At 37.3% G+C, this 23,844-nt stretch overlaps 1 protein-coding gene and 1 long non-coding RNA gene across 5 annotated transcripts in view; one reads left to right on the plus strand and one right to left on the minus strand.

The window, feature by feature from the left end:
• The window catches only part of LOC127875124 (presenilin-1-like), a 29,114-nt gene that overhangs the window by 3,134 nt on the left and 2,136 nt on the right, over window positions 1–23,844 (plus strand). Inside the window, exons 2-11 of one of the 4 annotated variants that reach the window (XM_052419954.1) lie at window positions 341–371; window positions 1,959–2,097; window positions 2,652–2,875; window positions 12,762–12,912; window positions 15,897–15,964; window positions 17,319–17,539; window positions 18,475–18,573; window positions 20,031–20,126; window positions 20,624–20,842; window positions 21,312–21,424. In XM_052419954.1, coding sequence (XP_052275914.1) covers window positions 364–371; window positions 1,959–2,097; window positions 2,652–2,875; window positions 12,762–12,912; window positions 15,897–15,964; window positions 17,319–17,539; window positions 18,475–18,573; window positions 20,031–20,126; window positions 20,624–20,842; window positions 21,312–21,424 — 1,338 coding nt within the window. In that variant the 5' untranslated portion in view covers window positions 341–363. The remainder of the gene's footprint in view (window positions 1–340; window positions 372–1,958; window positions 2,098–2,651; window positions 2,876–12,761; window positions 12,913–15,896; window positions 15,965–17,318; window positions 17,540–18,474; window positions 18,574–20,030; window positions 20,127–20,623; window positions 20,843–21,311; window positions 21,425–23,844) is intronic. The other 3 variants (XM_052419955.1, XM_052419957.1, XM_052419956.1) reach the window with 3 other exon arrangements.
• Window positions 8,034–10,689, minus strand: LOC127875137 (uncharacterized). Its single transcript, XR_008047300.1, has 3 exons — window positions 10,369–10,689; window positions 9,872–10,052; window positions 8,034–9,514 (listed from the first exon to the last, which is right to left on the minus strand). It is a non-coding gene; the product is annotated as an uncharacterized LOC127875137 (long non-coding RNA).

The raw sequence follows: 23,844 nt of genomic DNA on the forward strand, positions 1-23,844 counted from the left end.
GGTATGCATGTGTATATGGACAAGGCCTTTCCATACGCACAAAAATTTTACCCCTGTGACCTTGACCTTGAAGTTAGGGTCCGCGTTTAAGTTTCGAAATCTGTGTTTAGGTTTCGAAAAAAGCTCATAACTTCTATCAAGCGTTTATAGGGGGCATAAGTCATCCTATGGTGACAGCTCTTGTTATTTACGAAATATACAATTATAATTTTAACAGATGCATTATTAATTGTCAGAACATTAGCGATTTTGTGTGGCATAACTATTAATAAAAAGTATTAAAATATTTACTGACTTAAGTGTTTACAAAATGTGACACAGTTGCAACTCTTCATTTCAGATGACAGTTACTTGCTGTACTAAATGTCCAGGTTTTCACAATTTATGTTACCCAAATTTTCCTGTTCCATTGTTAAATTCAGCTTTGTCTGTTTGATGATAATTAAAATCTCATCCAACAAAATGACCTATTTAAGGCATAATTATAATTTAAGCTTCTATGCATATCAGCAGTTTTGTATTGGTAATTGCACATGAACAGTAGTGTACACGTTGAACAAGTAGGAAGAAACTTAAACATTTCTTCAGTTAATATTCTATATTAAATTATGCATTTGAAATACCCTTCCTCACATGCACTTACAGTTGCACATACATGTACAATGATCTGTGATCTGGGAAAACCAGCCTTAATTCATGTGCCTTAAGTATCATCCCATATAAGCCTGTGCAGTTTACACAGGCTAACCAGAGATTACACTTTCCGTCTCAACTGGAATTTTGCAAAGGACAGACTTCCTTTAAACAAAAAATACCATACAAACTGAAAATGTTGTCCCTGATGAGCCTGTGCAGGCTGTCTTGGCTAACCTGAAACAACACTTTACACACTTGCGGCTGCATTACACCCTGTTTTCCCAGAGTCTGAGACAACACTTTACACACTTGCGGCTGCATTACACCCTGTTTTCCCAGAGTGAGGCTCAGATACATATTTGGAGTCATAAGGGTCATATCATAATTTCCTTGGCATAATAAATTGTATCCGCCTTTGTTTTTCTGTATTTTTTGTATCCATGCACTTAAATACTTCAAACATGTTTACTCGTTAGATGTACTTTGACATATCTTACCTTGTATCATTAAAAAGTTTTCCTGTATTTTTTGTTTGGATCGTGCACTTAAATACTTCAAACATGTTTACCTGCTAGATGTACTTTGACATATCTATTAAACCTTGTATCATTAAAACATTTGAATATTATTTTAACCCATTCCCACTCAGAGGTAAAGTGAAAATGGCTATGTGCATACAGCATAAAACCAGAACAGCCTGAGAGTAACTGGCAGCCTGTTCAGGTTTTATGCTGTTTGCTGCTTTTCAGTATCTAAGGGTTGGAAAAGAAGCCTGTAAAACTCGAATCTAGTAAGAAAGGTTTTTAATTAAATGAAACTTTCTAAGGGACTACAAATGCGTCAAAATACGTATCTGAGGGGTAAAGGGTTACCTAGCTAATAATTAAGATGAACAGCAAGACTATATATTAGCTGAATAAGCAATTTACCCAATTAAAATTCTTGGATTCTATATTACAAACTGGAATTATTTTTCCATAATATACAATGGTTAACTACTTAACACTTTTTTTCTTCAATGATCATGATGATGAAGTTTCTGTATTTAGATTTAGGAGTAAGAGAAAAATCCAAGTGAAGGTGTTTATTGTCCAAGCAGGTCATTATGGTGCAAACTCTCCTTCTAAAAGCTGAATCATCATCTTATTAAATAAGTCCAAATGACTTATAAGTCAAGCCAACATCAATATGTAAATAAAAGCAAAACATTCTAATTGCTAATGGTTGCGGAAAAAAGTTATATCTGTTATGTACTTCGTTTTGTTGGCAGAATGTCTTCTTAACTTTCTTAAGTGCTGATACTTAAATTTTTGTTGTAACAGACCAGACAAATCTCAGCCTCCAAGATCTTCTGGTGCTACAGGAAGCTTGATGAGTCAGACAGGAAGTAGTGACAGCGAGCCCACAGAAACCACGCGCCTCATGGACACGCACGTCCAGCATTCTGCGGGAGCAGACAATGTAAGTACCTAGGCAGTTTCCTGGGACTAGAACAGGTACTTGTTATCTTTGGGGGAGATTGAAGAAATGCTCCCAGTGGGAATTGAAGTGTTGACCTCCCGTTCGCTAGGTGGACACCATATCCACTTCAACACGGGGACCTGTAACTTTTCTTATAATTTTTCTTTTGGACATTTAAACTTAACTTGAGAGCAATTTTAAAAATGTTTTGAATGGCCTGTGTGTTAAATTACCAACTAAAATATGTAAAGCAATTGTTTGCAGCAGAGACTTTTCACACACTAATGTAATCAAGAATATGATCACACCTGACCCAAGCAAGGGTCCAAATGACCTTATTAAGGTGATGAAAAGACCCTTATTGTGGGAAAACTGGGCTTAATTCATATGCCTGAAGTTTTGTCACTGGTTAGCCAGTGCAGTTGGAATAAGGTTATTTGGGATGACACTTTTTGCCTTAACTTAATTTTCACTATGAAGAGACTTTCTTGATAAAAAACAACAACAGCGGACTGCACTGTTTTAATCTAATTTTTAATGGCCATTTGTTTTAGCAGGTAGTGATATCGCAAACCAACACGGGTACTAACTCGGAGGTCCGTCAGCGCCGGCAGCCACGACCTCGTTCAGAGGAGGCGGTCGAGGAGGAGGAGGAGGAGACTCTTCAGTATGGCGCCAAGCATGTGATAATGCTGTTTGTGCCCGTGACGCTGTGCATGGTTGTAGTCGTGGCAACCATTACCTCGGTATCATTCTACACAGAGAAAGGAGCCTATCTGTAAGCTTAAATATTTCTGAAATATAGATCATATTCGTCATTTTGTATTGTGTTGGTTTATGATATGAATGAATTATTCTTTATGTGAGTAGTATATCTTGAATTCCTATCAGAACCTGTTACATAACAACAATATATAATAATATATATATATATGGAAACAACATTCTTCTGTGATGAAATGCAGTTAAGTTTACCTATTTTGGCCCATATGTACATCATTTCAATTTTAAACGCCTTACTTTTGGCGTTCAAACAGATACTTGTCACTCTGTAATCAGATAGTCAATGAATTTTTTACTTTATAAGCTGATACTAAAAAAATCATAATATTAAGTCAAAAAAGATCACTAGGACAAATAAATTTATGGCAAAATGTTCATTAAACTTGGTCACAACATTTGTACCAATTATATCTCAGTTGAGTTTGAAACTTGTCATGTGGGTTTTAAGGGGCCACATCTAATGCAAAATCTGCATGAAACTGGATCAGAAATTTGATCCCATTTATTTTTTAGAGGATTTCAAAACTTAGTTATATGGTGGAAGAAAGCTAGGTCAAATTGAGAATAGAAGGCCACATTTTTTGTCTTGAGCAATATGGTATGTATAAATATCTGGGCTGTGTTTAAAACTGGGTCATGTGTGGTCAAAAGCTATGTCACTATGTCAAATTGAAGAAAAAGCTTGTCAACACTCTAAAGGCCACTATATTTCCCAATCTTAATGAAACTTGGTCAGACATTTGTCCCAATGATATCTGGTCAGGATTGAAACTGGGTAAATTGGGATCCAAAATTATGTCCTGTGGTCATATTGAATAAAAACTTGTCTCCTTTGTATAATGTTTAGCTCTGCTGTTTTCGGAGAAAACCCGAGGTAATGTCATAGCCAGCTCGTCGACTGGCGTCTGCCGTCCGCCGTCTGCTTTGTGCTTAAATCTCAACATTGGCTCTAAAATCAAAGTGCTTCCACCTACAATTTTGTAACTTCATATGTAACTGCACCTTGATGATTTCTACTCGACACACCCATTTTTGGGTCACTAGGTCAAAGGTCAATGTCACTGTGACCTCTAATATAAAACTTTAACATAGGCACTAAAATCAAAGTGCTTCAACCTACAACATTGAAACTTATATGTAGATGCACCTTAATGAGTTCTACAAGCCACACCCATTTTTGGGTCACTAGGTAAAAGGTCAAGGTCACTGTGACCTCTAATATAAAACTTTAACATAGGCTCTAAAATCAAAGTGCTTCCACCTACAACTTTGAAACTTCATATGTAGATGCACCTTGATCAGTTCTAAATGCCACACCCATTTTTGGGTCACTAGGTCAAAGGTCACGGTCACTGTGACCTCTAATATAAAGCTTTAAAATAGGCTCTAAAATCAAAGTGCTTCCACCTACAACTTTGAAACTTCCTTTTAATGTCCCCGGTCTGTCCGTCCGTCCATCTGTCCGTCTTTCCGTCACACTTTGCGTTTAGGTTTCGAAAATGCTCATTACTTCTATGTCCCTTGAGATGTAACCTTCAGATTTGGTATGCATGTGTCTATGGACAAGGCCTTTCCATACGCACAAAAATTTTGACCCCTGTGACCTTGACCTTGAACTTAGGGTCTGTGTTTAGGTTTCGAAATCTGTGTTTTTGGGTTCGAAAAATGCTCATAACTTCTATGTCCCTTGAGATATAACCTTCATATTTGGCATGCATGTGTATATGGACAAGGCCTTTCCATACGCACAAAAATTTTGACCCCTGTGACCTTGACGTTGAACTTGGGGTCCGCATCTAGGTTTCGAAATCTGCGTTTAGGTTTCGAAAAATGCTCATTTCTTCTATGTCCCTTGAGATATAACCTTCATATTTGGTATGCATGTTTATATGGACAAGGCCTTAACATACACACAAAAATTTTGACCCCTGTGACCTTGAACTTAGGGTCTGTGTTTAGGTTTCGAAATCTGCGTTTAGGTTTGGAAAAAAGCTCATAACTTTTATCAAGCGTTTATAGGGGGCATAAGTCATCATATGGTGACAGCTCTTGTTTGAAACTTTTCTTATGACAAGCTTTCATGTATTCAAAACTTCACCCACAGCAGAGCGTTGGCACCCGCTATGCGGTGCTCTTGTCATTAAACCTGCTCTGAACATTAACTTAAATGATTTATCTATGAGTGAGACATGGTTCTAATAGCATGAGCAGTTTTTTTATGTGGCTATTGTAAATCCTTTCAGACACTTAAGTTGTTTTTTTCCCCAATTATCGTGAACCTTACTCAGAAATAGAGAAAAGTGTATACATGATATTTTGGTTAAGTTCGTAAATGTTTGTTAAAAAGCATTACTTCCTGTTGTTGGGGCAGTTTTTCTATTGTGGAACCTTGGGAACCTTATTTGCTCAAAAAAGTTAAGTTCTTTGAGGTCTCAGTTGAGTGCCTTAAGGTCTGTCTATGCCATCTTGTCTTCAAATTCTAGTAATTTGTATCAAATGATAAAATATTACCCACTGTCCCAATACAATTCAAAGGTCTGTAACACAATTTATTGGTTTGAATGTAGGTCACTTGCCAATGATAAAATAATAGTTTTGTTTTTCGTAAAAATGCTTGAATGGTTGATGTCTTTGAACTATCATCATACCCACATCACCATAATTCATTTTGAACCAACTTTTGGACTCTAGACTTATTCAGAATATCCATATTTTGGTTATCCCAACATTGATGCATTTGGAATAACATCAATACCACTTTCAACAAATCTTTGATACCTTCTTTGATGTTATCTATAAAAACACCCAAATATCCTTACCTAATTATGACCATGACATTAACTTACTTTTGGACTTATTCAAACGGGCACATGAATTCATTCTTACAAGGCTTCAACTGAAGGAATATGCGTTTATTGAACATGGCATGTTATTTTATTTGCAATAAAAAGGAGAACAATGTATAACTATGGCAATATCCATCATGTGAGTTATTAGCTCATCTATTTTTTGAAAAAAAAAATGAGCTATTGTCATCACCTTGGCGTCGGTGTCGGCATCCGGTTAACTTTTGCGTTTAGGTCCTATTTTCTCATAAAGTATCAATGCTATTGCATCCAAACTTGGTACACTTACTCACTATCATGAGGGGACTGGGCAGGCAAAGTTAGATAACTCTGGCATGCATTTTGACAGAATGATGTGCCCTTTTTATACTTAGAAAAATGAAAATTTTGGTTAAGTTTTGTGTTTAGGTCCATTTTATTCCTTAAGTATCAAAGCTATTGCTTTCATACTTGCAACACTTACTAACTATCATAAGGGGACTGTGCAGGCAAAGTTATGTAACTCTGACTGGCATTTTGACAGAATTGTGTGCCCTTTTTATACTTAGAAAATTGAAAATTTGGTTAAGTTTTCTGTTTAGGTCCACTTTATTCCTACAGATTCAAAGCTATTGCTTTCATACTTGCAACACTTATTAACTATCATAAGGGGACTGTGCAGGCAAAGTGATGTAACTCTGACTGGCATTTGGACGGAATGATGGGCCCTTTAAACTTAGAAAATTAAAAATTTGGCTAAGTTTTGTGTTTTGGTCCACTGTACCCCTAAAGTATCATAGATATTGCTTTCATACTTGGAACACTCGCAAACTATCATAAGGGGACAGTAAAAGGACAAGTTGCATAACTCTGGTTGTCATTTTTACAGAATTATGGCCCTTTTTTGACTGAGTAACTTTGAATATATGGGTAAATTTTGTGTTTCGATCCACTTTACTTCTAAAGTATCAAGGCTATTGCTTTCAAACTTCAAATACTTTCATGCTATCATGAGGTTACTGTACCTGGCAAGTTTAATTTTACCTTGACCTTTGAATGACCTTGACTCTCAAGGTCAAATTATTAAATTTTGCTAAAATTGCCATAACTTCTTTATTTATGATTAGATTTGATTGATACTTTGACAAAACAACTCTTACCTGACATACCACAATTTTTCATCTCACAAATGACCAACACAACCTAACACTATACCCCCCCCCACCCCATCCCCCCCAATTAACGGTTAAAAAACACAAATATTTATTTTTATTATTTTATTTTTGAAATACAGTCCAACCATGGCACCCTAGAATCCCCTCCCCCCCCCCCCGCCCCCCCCCCCCCCCACCCCGCCCCGATTTTTTTTTTTGCATTTTTTTTCCGCATTTTTGGAAAATAATGTAATAAATGACCACACCCCCACACTATACACCCCTCTTCACTCCACCCCTCCCTCCTTTGTGATTGAAATTGAGAGTCCCTTCACCTTTAAAAAGAAAATAGATGAGCGGTCTGCACCCGCAAGGCGGTGCTCTTGTTTAGTCATTCCTTTACTATGCATCAAGAGATTCTGTAATAACTGTCCACAATTGTTCTCCATTATCTAGCTGAGTGTCAAATATTAGATCCAGGTTGCTAGGGTCATGGTCAAAGTCACACACAAAGGCCAAAATCACACATTTTGATTAAATATGCCTTATTTGGTAAGGAACCCTTCTCGAAAAAGTGCACTAAATGCGCATTTAATGCGCATTAAATGCGCTTTTAATGCGCATTAAAGCGCATGTTATTGGCACCGTATTTTTTGCTGAAAAAAATATGGTGCCAATAACATGCGCTTTAAAGCGCATTTAACTAAACAAGTGCATTTTTCTGTTCAAATAATACACTTTTTGAGTGTATAAATGCACTTTTGTGTGTATTTTAAAGTGTACTTTAGTGTTTTTAAGTGAATTAATACGCTTAAGTGTATTTAAGTGTATTAATTCGCTTACCGTTTTTTTTTGTTCCCCAAAAAGTACACTTGAAGCGTATTTTAAGCGTTTTAATTTACTAAGGAAAACATGAAAAAATACACTCTTGTGTATTTTTTGAAAAAAATACGCTCTAGTGTATTTTTTGAAAAATTTGGGGAAAAAAATACGCTCAAGTGTATTTTTTTTTAAATACGCTCTAGTGTATTTTTTGAAGAAAAAAAAACGCTCAAGTGTATTTTTAGTGTATAAAGTGCACTTAAGTGTATCTTTGAAAATGTCTATTAAAAAAACATTCATTTGGATATGAAAAGTGGCCGGTTTAAATATGATCTGAGAGAACAACAGCAAATAAACTTTGAAATAAACACATTTATTCACATAAATCATTTTAAAATAAACAAGTAGTTAAGGCCATTCTATGGGTGCTTAAAAGCTTTTCCGCTTTCCTCTGCAACTGCTTCCCCCTGTCCCTATACTTTTTGGTTTACATTGTTCCATACAAAGAATGCATTGAAAAAAAACATGTCAATATACAATTTTTTCAAACAATATCACAATAAATAACAATGGCAAATAAAATATGTTGAAAGACAAAGACATACATGTAGGCTTACCAAATTGTCAAATAGCAAAATAGTTTTTTTTAAATCTTTCTCAATCCTCACATGGTTTTTAATATTGTTAAAGATTTTTTCTTGCCAAACTTGTAATGTGGCGCACAAATTATGTAAGTTTTTCGAGTTTATATGAAAAAACCTAAAATGACATCAAAGATAATTCGTTCTTATTATTTAATATATAAGCACTATGGACATGAAAGCACATTTGAGATCTACATAACTTTCCAAACTTGGAAATATATACAACCATTTACAACTATTTACTCACAAGTTATCTCAGTTTTAACTATAAAGGGGACATATCAACAGCTAGAACAGTATTTTATAGTCTGAAATAGATTTATTTATTAAAAATAACGTTATAAAATTTTCTAAACACAAACACTTTCAGAGGGTAAGAGAGACATTCGGAGGCCGTGGGAAAATCTTAGGAGTGACACAAATTCAAATAAACTTGTAATGTGGCGCAAAAATTATGTAAGTTTCTTGAGTTTATATATCTAAAAAAAATACATTAAAGATAATTCATTCTAATTATTAAATTTATAAGCATATGGACAATGAAACGCACACTCGCTAGGTTTTGGCAAACAATAACCTGCTCAGTAAGTTTTTGTGGGTTTTTGGCAAGGTGGTTTCCTGTGGGTTTAAACACTTTTTTGTATGTTAAAGTCTATTACAATTTTGTGCTGATATGTTTCAGTAAAGAAAGTAATAGCCCCATGCAGTTTTAAGGGAAAAAAACACAATGTGCAGGAAAATCATCTTTATAACACAAACAAATATGAACATAAGAATTGTACACTTCATTATAAAATGAGGCATTTGTGGAAGATTGTATGGAAAAAACGATTAACCGCAGTGTTCCGCAGTGGGTCAATATATTTAGATCGCAGCTCTTGCAGAGAACTAGGTCACAGCTGTTGGGGGTACCTGAACCGCAGTGGCCGGAGGAACCTGGACTTCAGCATTTGGAGAGACCTTGACTGAATATGGTGGTGGGACCAGTAGTCCAGTACAGCAGCCATTTGAGAACACGACCGCAACCGCCAGGGGGACCTGGATGGCAGCCAGTGCCTAGACCTGATCTTGGCAGCTGGAGGGACCTGGAAAGCAGCAGGCGAGACCGGAAAAGCAGGGGCTGGAGTGACATCTACCACTGATGTTGCTTGTGTCCTTCTCTTCTTAAGGATCTTGAATGCGTATTGATCTGCAAAAGATAAACATGATATCACACACTATCAAAAGGGCGAGGCATTCTTCATACTTGTTAAATTGTAAGGTTTTTGTTTCACTTAACTATGAAATATTGCTGTAATGGTAATCATGTTGCGATTATAATTAGAAATTTAAATCAATGCAAGTTTGTTTGCTTGTTGTTTTTGTTTGTTTATTTTTGCAATTTTTTAATCCTGTGATCACATGTGACTAAACTCTTATCATCAAAGAAATAGCGTTTTGTAGACAATACAGTTTGAAAATGAACTAAGATGCGTGGTCTCATTTGGCTGTCTGGACTGGCTGGAAGTGTGATGCATTTTAAATGCAATAACCTGTATAGTTTTACCTCTCAACAAATCCAGCTTTTCTTAGTCAAGCACAGCCCACTCTCCTGCTTCACTCTAGTTGGCCAACTCTTGAAGGGTAAAAACCTGGTGTTAAAGTCCATACATCAGTCAGTATCCCCCTGTTTCTTCCTTTTTTAGCAGGTGATAATGCACATTCTTTCCTTGGGGCAAGAGTTTTACCTTTAAAATCAAAATATAAAAGTTCTCATTGAAATATGAGGGAAAGAAGTCCATTCAGTAATGACCAGACTTAGCTATAAATAAAGTTTAAGATGACAATAACCATAAAACACAGCCATAATAATTCACTGTACACAACATTAACACTTTTTAATTTGTATATTTATCTATTTTTGTTTCAATTGGTGTTAGTTTTCCTTAAAATTACAATGCATTTACTTATCCTTATACCAGAGACAATACATAAACATGATAATGATCATAATTAATTCAATGAACTTAATTAAAAAAGGGATGCAGAAATAAAAATACAAACCTGTTACAACTGTTCTTCAGTATCCAGCCACTTTGGACCTCCTTTGATTTACTACATTGTAGTAAATACACTTTGTTTTCATCACACAATACTTCATGCTGACCGTATTTCAAGACATTTGACACTACAAGTACAATTTAAAATCTTAATTTGCTAAATCATGTCTAAAAATGTAGCTCATTATCAGTTGCTGACACCTGCTTGTTTAAACAAATTTACTTCCTGTGCCCTAAACCAATCAAAAGTGGCTTGTTTTCAAAACAAAAACTATCAACCAATCAAAAGTATGCAGATGATATGCACCCCTTTGTTAGGCATGGCTGCATCACTGATAAGAGATTAGTGTTTATGATGCATATTTGATTTAATTGGGGGAGAGCTGATCTTTTATCTGTTGTGTCAGCTTGAGATATATCTACTGATAAAGGCAAATTTCAACACCAAAATATTTATGGAATAATACACATCACTGATAACAATTCTTCTCTTTGTGACCTTAAATTGAATATCATTACTGAGAAATGACAATCTGTTTATTGTTTATGAAATCACAAATTACAATACATGCAAATAACCCTTATCATATTATATTTATTTGTGAATATTTCAATTTGACATACTAAAAGGTGTTAGAAAATTATAATTCTATTATAAATATTATTTTAATTGCCTTTAAAAAATGTGTTTAGTAGACAATGTGGTAGATATTAATTTTATTTGGGTTCAATATCAGTATAAGAAATTTGAGAAAATATAATTTAAATATTAAAAATATTGAAAGTGTCAAAAATATTATGTGGGCTTGCCAGAAGCCCACATAATATTTTTGACACGTTCAATATTTTTAATAAGTGACCCACAGCCTGATTTAGTTGAACTTGTGCTTTTTAAAGCTGTTAAGCATTGTTGTTAAAAAATTTATTATGAATAGTATTATTTTCTTGATGTTTTCAAATAATCAATAAACATTTGATAATGTCATACATAACACTTGTATTTGTGTTGTTTTTGTAAATACTACAAAATTTTTACTACTAATATATAATGTATGAAAAGTATAAAATATGTTCAGACCCAGAAAAGATACACTTATTAATACACTTAAATACGCTTAAATTGAAAAGACACACTGTCTTGGAAAAGATATAGTTAAAAATACACTTCCATTGAAAAGACGCACTCAATCATATAAAAGTACAGAAAAAATACACTTGGCAATTCAAAAGATTATGAAAAAACGCGCTCTAATTTCGAAAAATACACTTTAATGCACTTAAGTGTACTTTTAAAACGAAAGATGCAGAAAAAATACACTTTTTTGGAGAAAGCGCAGAATAAATGCACTTCTTAAAGTGTATTTTGTTAAAAAGCGTATTTTATTTCGAGAAGGGAATCTACCATACTAAATGATTCTCAAAATGTCTTAATTTAATTGTTCTCAATTATCAGACAGTGCAAGACCAATGTGTTTTTGACCAAAGCCAAGGTCACACATCAAAGGTCACACATTTGTAGAAATATTTATTATTTAGCCATTATTTACCTATGCATCAGTGGAATCTGTAATAACATGCCACACCCATAATTCTTCTCCATCTTCTTCCTTGCTGTGTGTCATATGTAAGATACATGTCTAGGGTTAAGGTCAAGGTTCATGTCTAGGGTTAAGGTTAACGTCACAAAATATACTTCATGTAAGGTCATACGATTCACATCAACGGTCAATGTTACACAAATGCTTCATGTAAGGTCATACTCAATGATGGATGATTAACCTTTAAAACTTAGTTATGTTATTTCCATGTATGTCATGGCGGATGTTGTGTTCACTCTGCAACACTCTGAAAATTCAGTGTTTATTAAGATTGAATGTTTTCATGGAAAAGACAAGACTTTAATTCACCTAAATAAATATTGAACGCTCAAGAACCCTGCTCTTTCTTAGTTTTGAGTTATAGTCCTTTGTTATTTTTGTATGTTGTTTCTTTTCGTGGTAATAACTCAGTATGTAAGATTTCTATTTAAGAAAATGCTCATAACAAGCAATAACTCTTTTTTTCATGATACTATCAATGCTAATTGATTCATGAAAAATATACTATCTGCATTTTATTGTCTGCAAACCCATCACAGGTACAAATGAGTTAAAAAAAAAATTGACAAAAGGCACAACCCTTCACTTATACCTTTTCTTTTAGTTCTACACCCATCCTTAAACAAAGTTTGTTTGGCGGGGGATATCAATTCAACGAATTTGCTTCATTTATTTGCAATAAGAAGGAGAACAATGTATAACAATGGCAAGATCCATCTTGTGAGGTTTTTTTCCAATTAGGAGGAGAACAATATTAAAAAATGCCATGAGCCCCACCATAAAACCTCATATGTTTCAGAGTGTACACCCCCTTTCACAGTGCTGATAAGCCGGGTTCAGATACTGGGACAAAAGTCTGGGAGTCACTTGCCAATGCTATGATCTTGCTGGGTGTTGTCATAGGAATGACTATCATTCTGTTGGTCCTCTACAAGTATAGATGTTACAAGGTAAATCCATAAGCTGTGCTATTGATAATAATATAAATTTTGTTTATCAAATAACTTACATATGAAGCGCGCTCTGTGAAAAGAGGGTTTTATGCATGTGTGTAAAGTGTCATTCCAGAATAGCCTGTGCAGTCTGCACAGGCTGATAAGGGACAAACCTTCTTTTATGATATTTTTCGTTTAAAGAAAGTAACTTCTTAGCAAAAATCCAGTTAAGGTGGAAAGTGTCCCTGATTAGTCTGTGTGGAATGCACAGACCAATCTGGGATGACACTTTCTGCACATGCATTGAACCCCCTTTTCACAGAGCATGGCCCATATGGGTTTCGGTCCCATTCCCGTTTGACTGTCTGCATCTGGAAACTGGGGTAGTTTAAAAAATACTTAAGCTAGGCTGATAAAACTTGTTATGTGTATAGAAGAAGGCCATACATGTATTTTCTTTCAAGCAGTCCAATATTGTGGTTGCTATGGTTATAGAAATATATTGATGTACAATCTCAATCCTTCGATAGCTGATAAGCACTGAAGTTGTGACAAAGACATTTTCATAGATTGTGTTCCTACTAGGTCAACATTAACCTGCCTTTTTGTCTGTGATGAAGCTCTTGTTTTATGCCCCCGGTAGGGTGGCATATAGTATTTGCACTGTCTGTCCGTCCGTCCATATGTTAAAGTTTAACATTGGCCATAACTTTTGCAATATTGAAGATAGCAACTTGATATTTGGCATGCATGTGTTTCTCATGGAGCTGCACATTTATAGTGGTAAAAGGTCAAGGTCATCCTTCAAGGTCAAAGATAAAAAAAATCAAATCCAAGGGAGGTAACAAGCTCAAAGGGAGATAATTTCTATTTATCATTTGGCAGGTACAAATCATTTTTACAAGGGAAGTAATATTTTTATTATATCCCTTTAAAAAATATTACTTCCCTTGTAAAAATTATCTGTACCTGCCAAATGATTTTTTTTTTTAATAAATCAAAGGGGCGCATTAGGGGGAATTGTGTTTCTGATGAATACATCTCTTGTTAAGGTTAAGATTTCATCTGCTAGAGGTTGTTATATAAATGATTTAAATACATCGTCACAATATTTGATTGAGACCTTGCTTTTTATTGAAGCTACTTAGTGTGACATATGGCGCAATCACTGTAGAAAATCGTTGTGAAGGTCAAATCACAGTTGTGTTGTCCCCCAATTTTCTTGTCAATCAGCCCCAATTTTCTAGCTATTCAGATCATTTAACTTCACGAAGAAAACTATTCACAGACTTGTACACACATAAGAGTTTTATGTATATCTATGAATGCATTCATATACATGTCAGTATTTGGCAGTGTCTGTATCTCCAAATCCCTCCCGCCCAAACAAAAAGAATAAAATATTTTCATGAATCATTTCGATATTAACACATTTATCGACTACTCAAATGTAATGTTAGTGTCTGCTAAGTCTAGGACTGAAAAGGGGGGGGGGGTGAGGGGCCAACACTAAGTTGTTAAGAATTAAGTGATTTGCTTATACGCCCTTTTAAGTGACATTGTTAAAATTGTGTAGTAGATTCCATTTTTCTAAACCCTTTAAACCTATTTTTAAAACATGATCACATTTGTGAAATTAGGCAATTCAATTTTGAAAAAAAAGGATTTTTTTTCACTTTGTAAGTGTTATTGTAAACATCACAAAAAAAAGGTGGAAAAAACACTGAAAATTATTTAGAATCTTGTTTAATTAAGAAACCCAAATTGGCAAGAAGCTCTTGGATAATACTTGTTACCCAAGGTAGTATGGTATCTTCAAGAAAAGGTCCAGTTACAACTTCATGTAGGTTCTAGATGTAGTGATATTGATACAAATGTGATTTTGACATAGCAGAAATGTCTACAAAACAATTTTAAGTGAACATTTTCTTGCACATCCCCAATTTTGCATGCATACATTTGTTAAGAATAATAAATGCCCTATGTTTTATTATGCCCCCTTTTGAAGAAGAGGAGGTATATTGCTTTGCACATGTCTGTCGGTCTGTTGGTCTGTCGGTCGGTCTGTCCACCAGGTGGTTTCCAGATGATAACTCAAGAACGCTTAGGCCTAGGATCATGAAACTTCACAGGTACATTGATCATGACTCGCAGATGACCCCTATTGATTTTGAGGTCACTAGGTCAAAGGTCAAGGTCACCGTGACCCGAAATAGTAAAATGGTTTCCGGATGATAACTCAAGAACGCTTATGCCTAGGATCATGAAACTTGATAAGTTGATTGATCATGACTTGCAGATGACCCCTATTGATTTTCAGGTCACTAGGTCAAAGGTCAAGGTCACGGTGACCCGAAATAGTAAAATGGTTTCCGGATGATAACTCAAGAACGCTTAGGCCTAGGATCATGAAACTTCATAGGTAGATTGATAATTACTGGCAGATGACCCCTATCGATTTTCAGGTCACTAGGTCAAAGGTCAAGGTCACGGTGACCCGAAATAGTAAAATGGTTTCCGGATGATAACTCAAGAATGCTTATGCCTAGGATCATGAAACTTCATAGGTTCATTGATCATGACTGGCAGATGACCCCTAATAATTTTACAGGTCACTAGTTCAAAGGTCAAGGTCACAGTGACTCGAAACAGTAAAATGGTTTCCTGATGATAACTCAAGAATAATTAGAGGTCATGGTCACAGTGACTCAAAACAGTAAAATGGTTTCAGGATGATAACTAAAAAATGCTTACGCCTAGGATCATGAAACTTCATAGGTACATTTTTCATGACTGGCAGATGACCCCTAATAATTTTCAGGTCATTAGTTCAAAGGTCAAGGTCACAGTGACTCGAAACAGTTAAATGGTTTTCTGATGATAACTCAAGAATAATTACAGGCCATGGTCACAGTGACTCAAAACAGTAAAATGGTTTCAGGATGATAACTCAAAAATGCTTACGCCAATGTTAATGCTTTCTTTTCTCTGAATGGCAGGTGATTCATGGCTGGCTGATTATGTCCTCTTTGCTGCTGCTCTTCTTGTTTTCCTACCTCTACCTCACGTGAGTAATTTTTATGAACCTAGTATACCACAGGTGAGTACAGTTTGTATACCACTACCTCCGGTGAGTACAGTTTGTATACCACTACCTCCGGTGAGTACAGTTTGTGTACCACTACCTCCGGTGAGTACAGTTTGTATACCTCTACCTCGGGTGAGTACAGTTTGTATACCTCTACCACGGGTGAGTACAGTTTGTATACCTCTACCACGGGTGATTACACTTTGTTAACCTCTACCTCGGGTGAGTACAGTTTGTAAACCTCTACCTCAGGTGAGTACAATTTGTAAACCTCTACCTCGGGTGAGTACAATTTGTAAACCTCTACCTCGGATGAGCACAGTTTGTATAACTCTACCTTACGTGAGTACAGTTTGTATACCTTTACCTCATGTGAGTACAGTTTGTATACCTCTACCTCGGGTGAGTACAGTTTGTAAACCTCTACCTCGGATGAGCACAGTTTGTATAACTCTACCTCACGTGAGTACAGTTTGTATACCTTTACCTCATGTGAGTACAGTTTGTATACCTCTACCTCGGGTGAGTACAGTTTGTAAACCTCTACCTCGGATGAGCACAGTTTGTATAACTCTACCTCACGTGAGTACAGTTTGTATACCTTTACCTCTTGTGAGTACAGTTTGTATACCTTTACCTCATGTGAGTACAGTTTGTATACCTTTACCTCATGTGAGTACAGTTTGTATACCTTTATCTCATGTCAGTACAGTTTGTATACCTTTACCTCATGTGGGTACAGTTTGTATAACTCTACCTCACGTGAGTACAGTTTGTATACCTCTACCATGGGTGAGTACAGTTTGTATACCTCTACCTCGGGTGAGTACAGTTTGTATACCTCTACCTCGGGTGGGTACAGTTTGTATACGTCTCCCTCGGGTGAGTACAGCTTGTATACGTTAATAACACCATTAAGTGTAGCTGTCCAAGACACAAAACTTGAGTGGCAATGTCATCTGGCAAAGCCACATATAAGGATGATATTTCAGGCATTTAGTTATTTATAAAATATATTAATGCTTATATTTTTAGGGAAATTTTATGGTAATACTCATACAGGGGGAAATTGCATGTGTCTAGGAGTACAGGGCTAAATGCATGTGTGTTAAGTGTCAGCCCAGATTAGCCTGTGCATTTTCACCTAAACTGGATTTTTGTGTAGAAGAGACTTTCTTTAAATAAAAAATACCTTTAAAGCGTAAAGTGTCATCCCTGATTAGCCTTTGCAGACAGCACAGGCTAATCTGGGATGACACTTAACAAAAATGCATTAAGCCCAGTTTTCCAAGAGTCAGACCCATATTGTCTCAATATCCGCTGGTCATTGCAGGGCTGTACTCCAGGCCTACAATGTCCCCATGGATTACATTACGGTCGCCCTCCTCATGTGGAACTTTGGCGTGCTCGGCATGATGTGTATTCACTGGAAGGGACCGCTACTCCTGCAGCAGGGCTACCTGATCACGATCTGCGCGCTGATGTCCCTTGTCTTCATCAAGTACCTGCCTGATTGGACAACATGGACCGTGCTTGGGGTGATGTGCATATGGGGTGAGTTTTTATATTGGTTTAATTTGTTAACTTTGTAAAGACACATGCAAATTTACATGCCAAATTTCTATGGCTTTGTTGCCATTGAAGAACAGGAAACAAATCAGAAACTGTTCAATAAAATTGTAATTATGATGACAGAATAGGTTTTCATGTCATGAAATAATTAATATTTGGTTATAAATGTTTGTTTGTGTTTTCGTTGGCATAGTTGATGATGTCAATGAGTGAAAATCTTTCTGAAATGTACAGAAACAGATTTTCATAAACATTTCTTTGAATGTCAGAAATGACCAAATACAAGACAATTACATGATTTCGTAGTGATTTGCATTATAGTCAAGATTTAGTTATTTTTAAAATGATTTTTAAAGCCAACAACTAGGTTTTGATAGAAGTTTGCAGTCTTCAAGTACTACCAAGATTGTGAAGGCATTTTTGTTTTCATTCCATGCAGGCTGTTGTAGTATTAACTCCAGTTGCCTTGTTGACAGAATGGCTATGACATTTTCAGGAATTTTAGGCAATTTTTTATAAAAATGTTAGCACTCAATGATGCATTTATTTCACTGGATGACAAAATTGCCTGCTGAGGAATATGCAAAAACGGTATCAGTTATTTTTTATGCACCCGAAGAAGGGCATATAGTGATCGGAGCATCCGTCCGTCCGTCTTTCCGTCACACTTTGCGTTTAGGTTTCGCGTTTAGGTTTTGAAATATGCTCATTACTTCTATGTCGCTTCTTGATATTTGGCATGCATGTGTATCTCCTGGAGCTGCACATTTTGAGTGGTGAAAGGTCAAGGTCATCCTTCAAGGTCAAAGGTCAAATAAATGGCTTCAAAGCGGCGCAGAAGGGGGCATTGTGTTTCTGACAAACACATCTCTTGCTTTAAGGTATTTTAATTAAAGATGCAACCCTTCTATTTTTAGATTTGGTGGCAGTGCTGTGTCCGAAGGGTCCACTTCGTATGTTAGTCGAGACAGCTCAAGAGCGCAGGGAACCAATATTTCCAGCATTGATATATTCATGTAGGTCCTTCTATTCAGCACCAAACTAGATACTTACTATGTATTTGTTTGGAGGCCATATCTTAAGAATTAAAATATTACATTGATTATGCTTTAATTTATGTTTACGTAATATACATGTGCATGGATTTCAATACAAATATTTGAAGCCTTAGAATGAAACAAACATCCTTCAGCGATTGATCACAGCTCAACGCCTCTCATGAAGTATTTGATTTCAAGTTTGAACAACATTTTGTCAAATGTGTTGGTATTTTGTTATACAGTCTACTCTCGTTATCTCGAAGTCGGCGGGAACAAGAAAAATATCAAGATAACAAGAGCTCGAGATATCTGATAAGGCGTTTTCAAAGAAAAAATGAGACAAAAATTTACCTTGTTTTTAACATCTTAATACCTGCTAAGTGGTCAAACTAAAGCCGTCACTGTGTGGCATAATACTCACAATGGCGTTATAATTACTGTATGAGATTCAATGCGCGTTTCTAACGATTCTTTAATGTTGAAAAAATACTGAACTGTACATTTTGTAGATTGAAATGCAAAGTTCAATCGATTATTAGTACATGTACTGTATTATCATTATCAGTGTTGTGCTTTATAGCATTATTGAATTACGATCAACTGCAAGAAAACTCTTCGTTTTTATAAGAGTCAGGATACCAAAAAGGATAAAATAAAAATGAAAAGCCATTCTGAGTCTTATCTAAAAATATAACTCAATGCATTTTGGAATGTTGTTTGTAAAAACAATTAGTCTTTCGGTCTTTTGGCAGGCTGTGTATTAATTGCAGTTAATTGCAGTTAAAGTGACAGGTTACTCAAGTGTTAATGGCTAACGACATTAGACACGTGTGGTAATTGATGCAATTAAAGAAAAAACTTCTCACCTTTGCCGACACTGGGACAGTGATTTGCACTTTGAGATAAACCAGATGTTAATTAATATAGATAAAGAAAGAAAAAAGTTGGGACATTGAGCTTACCTCGACATATCGAGAAAATTGAGATATGTGATGTCAAGATAACGAGAGAAGACTGTATATATAATGAAACCAGTGCTTTGAATGAAACCTTTTGTTTGGTTTATTAATTGGAATACAGAAATTTATAATGGCATCTTTGAGTTGTTCGTCCAAGGGTATGCAGAAAAAGGTTTGTCGTGAATTGATCGGAATAATTGAGTCGGTTTCTGGAAAAAATTGGCTTAATACATTTGGGTAAGGGTCATTCACAATTAGCCTGTGAAATCTGCACAGGCTAATCGTGGGACAAGACTTTACACACATTCATTAAGCCCATTTGTACCAGAACACGGCCCAAGTTAACAACCATCTGCTGTTACCAATTAAATATAAATCGATCATAATTGTTTCACTTCAACCGTTGATTGACAAACACCTGCTGATGAATGATAAAGATGGTGCTATGCTATCTGCACATTTGCACTGTTTTAGCCACCCTGATGTGGCAGACAGTGACAGCTGCTGATGGGGACTCCAAGGATGGAAAGAAGAAGAATAGGAAGTCGGGAGCTTCGGAGGATAGTGACGGTAACATATATCAAAAGCAATTAAACCCTTTCACACTCAGAAGAAAAGTGGAAACAGCTATATGCAACAATCATAAAACCAGAACAGTCTGCAAGTAACTCGCTGTCTGTACAGGTTTTAGGTTTCTATTCTTTGCACAATTTTAACAAGCTCTGTTAATACAAATGGGACTTGGCTAGATATTTATAGAGTAATTCACAGACATGGTTGACTCATTAGAGTAACATTATGTAAATTAATACCTTTGTAGCTAATACAAAGTTGGAACATGTGAAATGTTTTCTTATTACATTTACAAAAATATGGCCGTAAAAAGCCATGAATGAGTTTAGAAATATATAATATTTGTAGTGCTTTTTTTCTTCTCGGAGAATGGCCATTTTTCACAAATTTGAGAAGCTAGTGATTCAATTTTTCATAATTAAAAGGAGTCAAAGACCGCGTCTCAAAGACTGGACTTAAAACCCCTGGTTTAATGTAACATGTACAAATTACAGGCGAAGAAGCAAAAAACACTGACAGCCAGAGTGAGGGTAGCCACAACGGAGAAGAAGACGACGGAGGTTTTGCAGCACCCGAGAGAGTTCCCAGAGTTCGTGACCCCAGCGCTGTCGTCAGGGGGGCAGGGCCAGAAGTCGGAACGAGATCAACGGGGGACGGTGAGAGGGAGAGGAGACCCAGGGCACAGGCACCAGACAATGAGGAGGAAGAAGAGAGTATGTGAAATGGAATTAACCCTTTGCATGCTGGGAAATTTGTCGTCTGCTAAAATGTCGTCTGCAGAATTTCTAAAATGAGCATTTTCTTGGATTTTTTTCAAAGAATACTATTAGAAAAGCAAACAGTTTGGATCCTGATGAGACGCCACGTTCTGTGGCGTCTCATCTGGATCCAAACTGTTTGCAAAGGCTTTCAAAATTCGGTTCCAGCACTGAAAGGGTTAAATCAGTAACTCTGTAATGTATATTTGTCATTATTTGATGCTGCATATTAACATTTAGATATATTCTATATTTTGCTCTTTTGGATACTATTCCAAGCAATTAAGTTCTATTAGTAAAACCATTTATGACTTCATTTTACAATTCAAAATTATTGTGAAAAAGCCCCTTTAATGCTTTTAGTTAACAACAGATATAATTCGATGACTAATAACTTGTTATTGACATAGCTCTCTTGTTGCAGGAGGCATCAAACTAGGTCTTGGAGACTTTATATTCTATGGAGTGTTGGTGGGGAAGGCCTCATCATACGGGGATTGGAACACCACACTGGCCTGCTTTGTGGCCATTCTCATTGTAAGTACAGAAGTCAGTGTTGTTGTGCTCATAGTTACTGGTATGGTGTGATATAACATTCCAATCTCTAAATTGATTATCCAAGCAATTTATGTTTCTGAACTTTTCAAATATGTTAATATAAATATTTGAGAACAATTTTTGGCACATTAAATCTATATCTAGTCCATTTTCAGGCAAAATTATATTATTAACAGTCTTCAAATTTGACTTGTAATATAACTGTTTAGGACCACAATGTCCATCTTGCTTTTAAGGGTGCTATTAAAGCCTTGTTCTGGTAAAACTGGGTTTTATGCATGTGCATAAAGTGTCGTCCCAGATAAGTGTGTGCCATTCATGGACTGTACAGGCTAATCTGTGACCCCCTTCAGACATATGGCTGTACAGGCTAATCTGTGACCCCCTTCAGACACATGGCTGTACAGGCTAATCTGTGACCCCCTTCAGGCACATGGACTGTACAGGCTAATCTGTGACCCCCTTCAGACACATGGCTGTACAGGCTAATCTGTGACCCCCTTCAGACACATGGCTGTACAGGCTAATCTGTGAACCCCTTCAGACACATGGCTGTACAGGCTAATCTGTGACCCCCTTCAGACACATGGACTGTACAGGCTAATCTGTGACCCCCTTCAGACACATGGACTGTACAGGCTAATCTGTGACCCCCTTCAGACACATGGCTGTACAGGCTAATCTGTGACCCCCTTCAGACACATGGCTGTACAGGCTAATCTGTGACCCCCTTCAGACACATGGCTGTACAGGCTAATCTGTGACCCCCTTCAGACACATGGCTGTACAGGCTAATCTGTGACCCCCTTCAGACACATGGCTTTACAGGCTAATCTGTGACCCCCTTCAGACACATGGCTGTACAGGCTAATCTGTGACCCCCTTCAGACACATGGCTGTACAGGCTAATCTGTGACCCCCTTCAGACACATGGCTGTACAGGCTAATCTGTGACCCCCTTCAGACACATAGACTGTACAGGCTAATCTGTGACCCCCTTCAGACACATGGACTGTACAGGCTAATCTGTGACCCCCTTCAGACACATGGCTGTACAGGCTAATCTGTGACCCCCTTCAGACACATGGACTGTACAGGCTAATCTGTGACCCCCTTCAGACACATGGCTGTACAGGCTAATCTGTGACCCCCTTCAGACACATGGCTGTACAGGCTAATCTGTGACCCCCTTCAGACACATGGACTGTACAGGCTAATCTGTGACCCCCTTCAGGCACATGGACTGTACAGGCTAATCTGTGACCCCCTTCAGACACATGGCTGTACAGGCTAATCTGTGACCCCCTTCAGACACATGGCTGTACAGGCTAATCTGTGACCCCCTTCAGACACATGGACTGTACAGGCTAATCTGTGACCCCCTTCAGACACATGGCTGTACAGGCTAATCTGTGACCCCCTTCAGACACATGGCTGTACAGGCTAATCTGTGACCCCCTTCAGACACATGGCTGTTCAGGCTAATCTGTGACCCCCTTCAGACACATGGCTGTACAGGCTAATCTGTGACCCCCTTCAGACACATGGCTGTACAGGCTAATCTGTGACCCCCTTCAGACACATGGCTGTACAGGCTAATCTGTGACCCCCTTCAGACACATGGACTGTACAGGCTAATCTGTGACCCCCTTCAGACACATGGCTGTACAGGCTAATCTGTGACCCCCTTCAGACACATGGCTGTACAGGCTAATCTGTGACCCCCTTCAGACACATGGCTGTACAGGCTAATCTGTGACCCCCTTCAGACACATGGCTGTACAGGCTAATCTGTGACCCCCTTCAGACACATGGCTGTACAGGCTAATCTGTGACCCCCTTCAGACACATGGCTGTACAGGCTAATCTGTGACCCCCTTCAGACACATGGCTGTACAGGCTAATCTGTGACCCCCTTCAGACACATGGACTGTACAGGCTAATCTGTGACCCCCTTCAGACACATGGCTGTACAGGCTAATATGTGACCCCCTTCAGACACATGGCTGTACAGGCTAATCTGTGACCCCCTTCAGACACATGGCTGTACAGGCTAATCTGTGACCCCCTTCAGACACATGGACTGTACAGGCTAATCTGTGACCCCCTTCAGACATATGGCTGTACAGGCTAATCTGTGACCCCCTTCAGACACATGGCTGTACAGGCTAATCTGTGACCCCCTTCAGACACATGGCTGTACAGGCTAATCTGTGACCCCCTTCAGACACATGGCTGTACAGGCTAATCTGTGACCCCCTTCAGACACATGGACTGTACAGGCTAATCTGTGACCCCCTTCAGACACATGGACTGTACAGGCTAATCTGTGACCCCCTTCAGACACATGGCTGTACAGGCTAATCTGTGACCCCCTTCAGACACATGGCTGTACAGGC

Source organism: Dreissena polymorpha, chromosome 3 (genome assembly GCF_020536995.1).
Source record: "Dreissena polymorpha isolate Duluth1 chromosome 3, UMN_Dpol_1.0, whole genome shotgun sequence".
NCBI lineage: Eukaryota > Metazoa > Mollusca > Bivalvia > Myida > Dreissenidae > Dreissena > Dreissena polymorpha.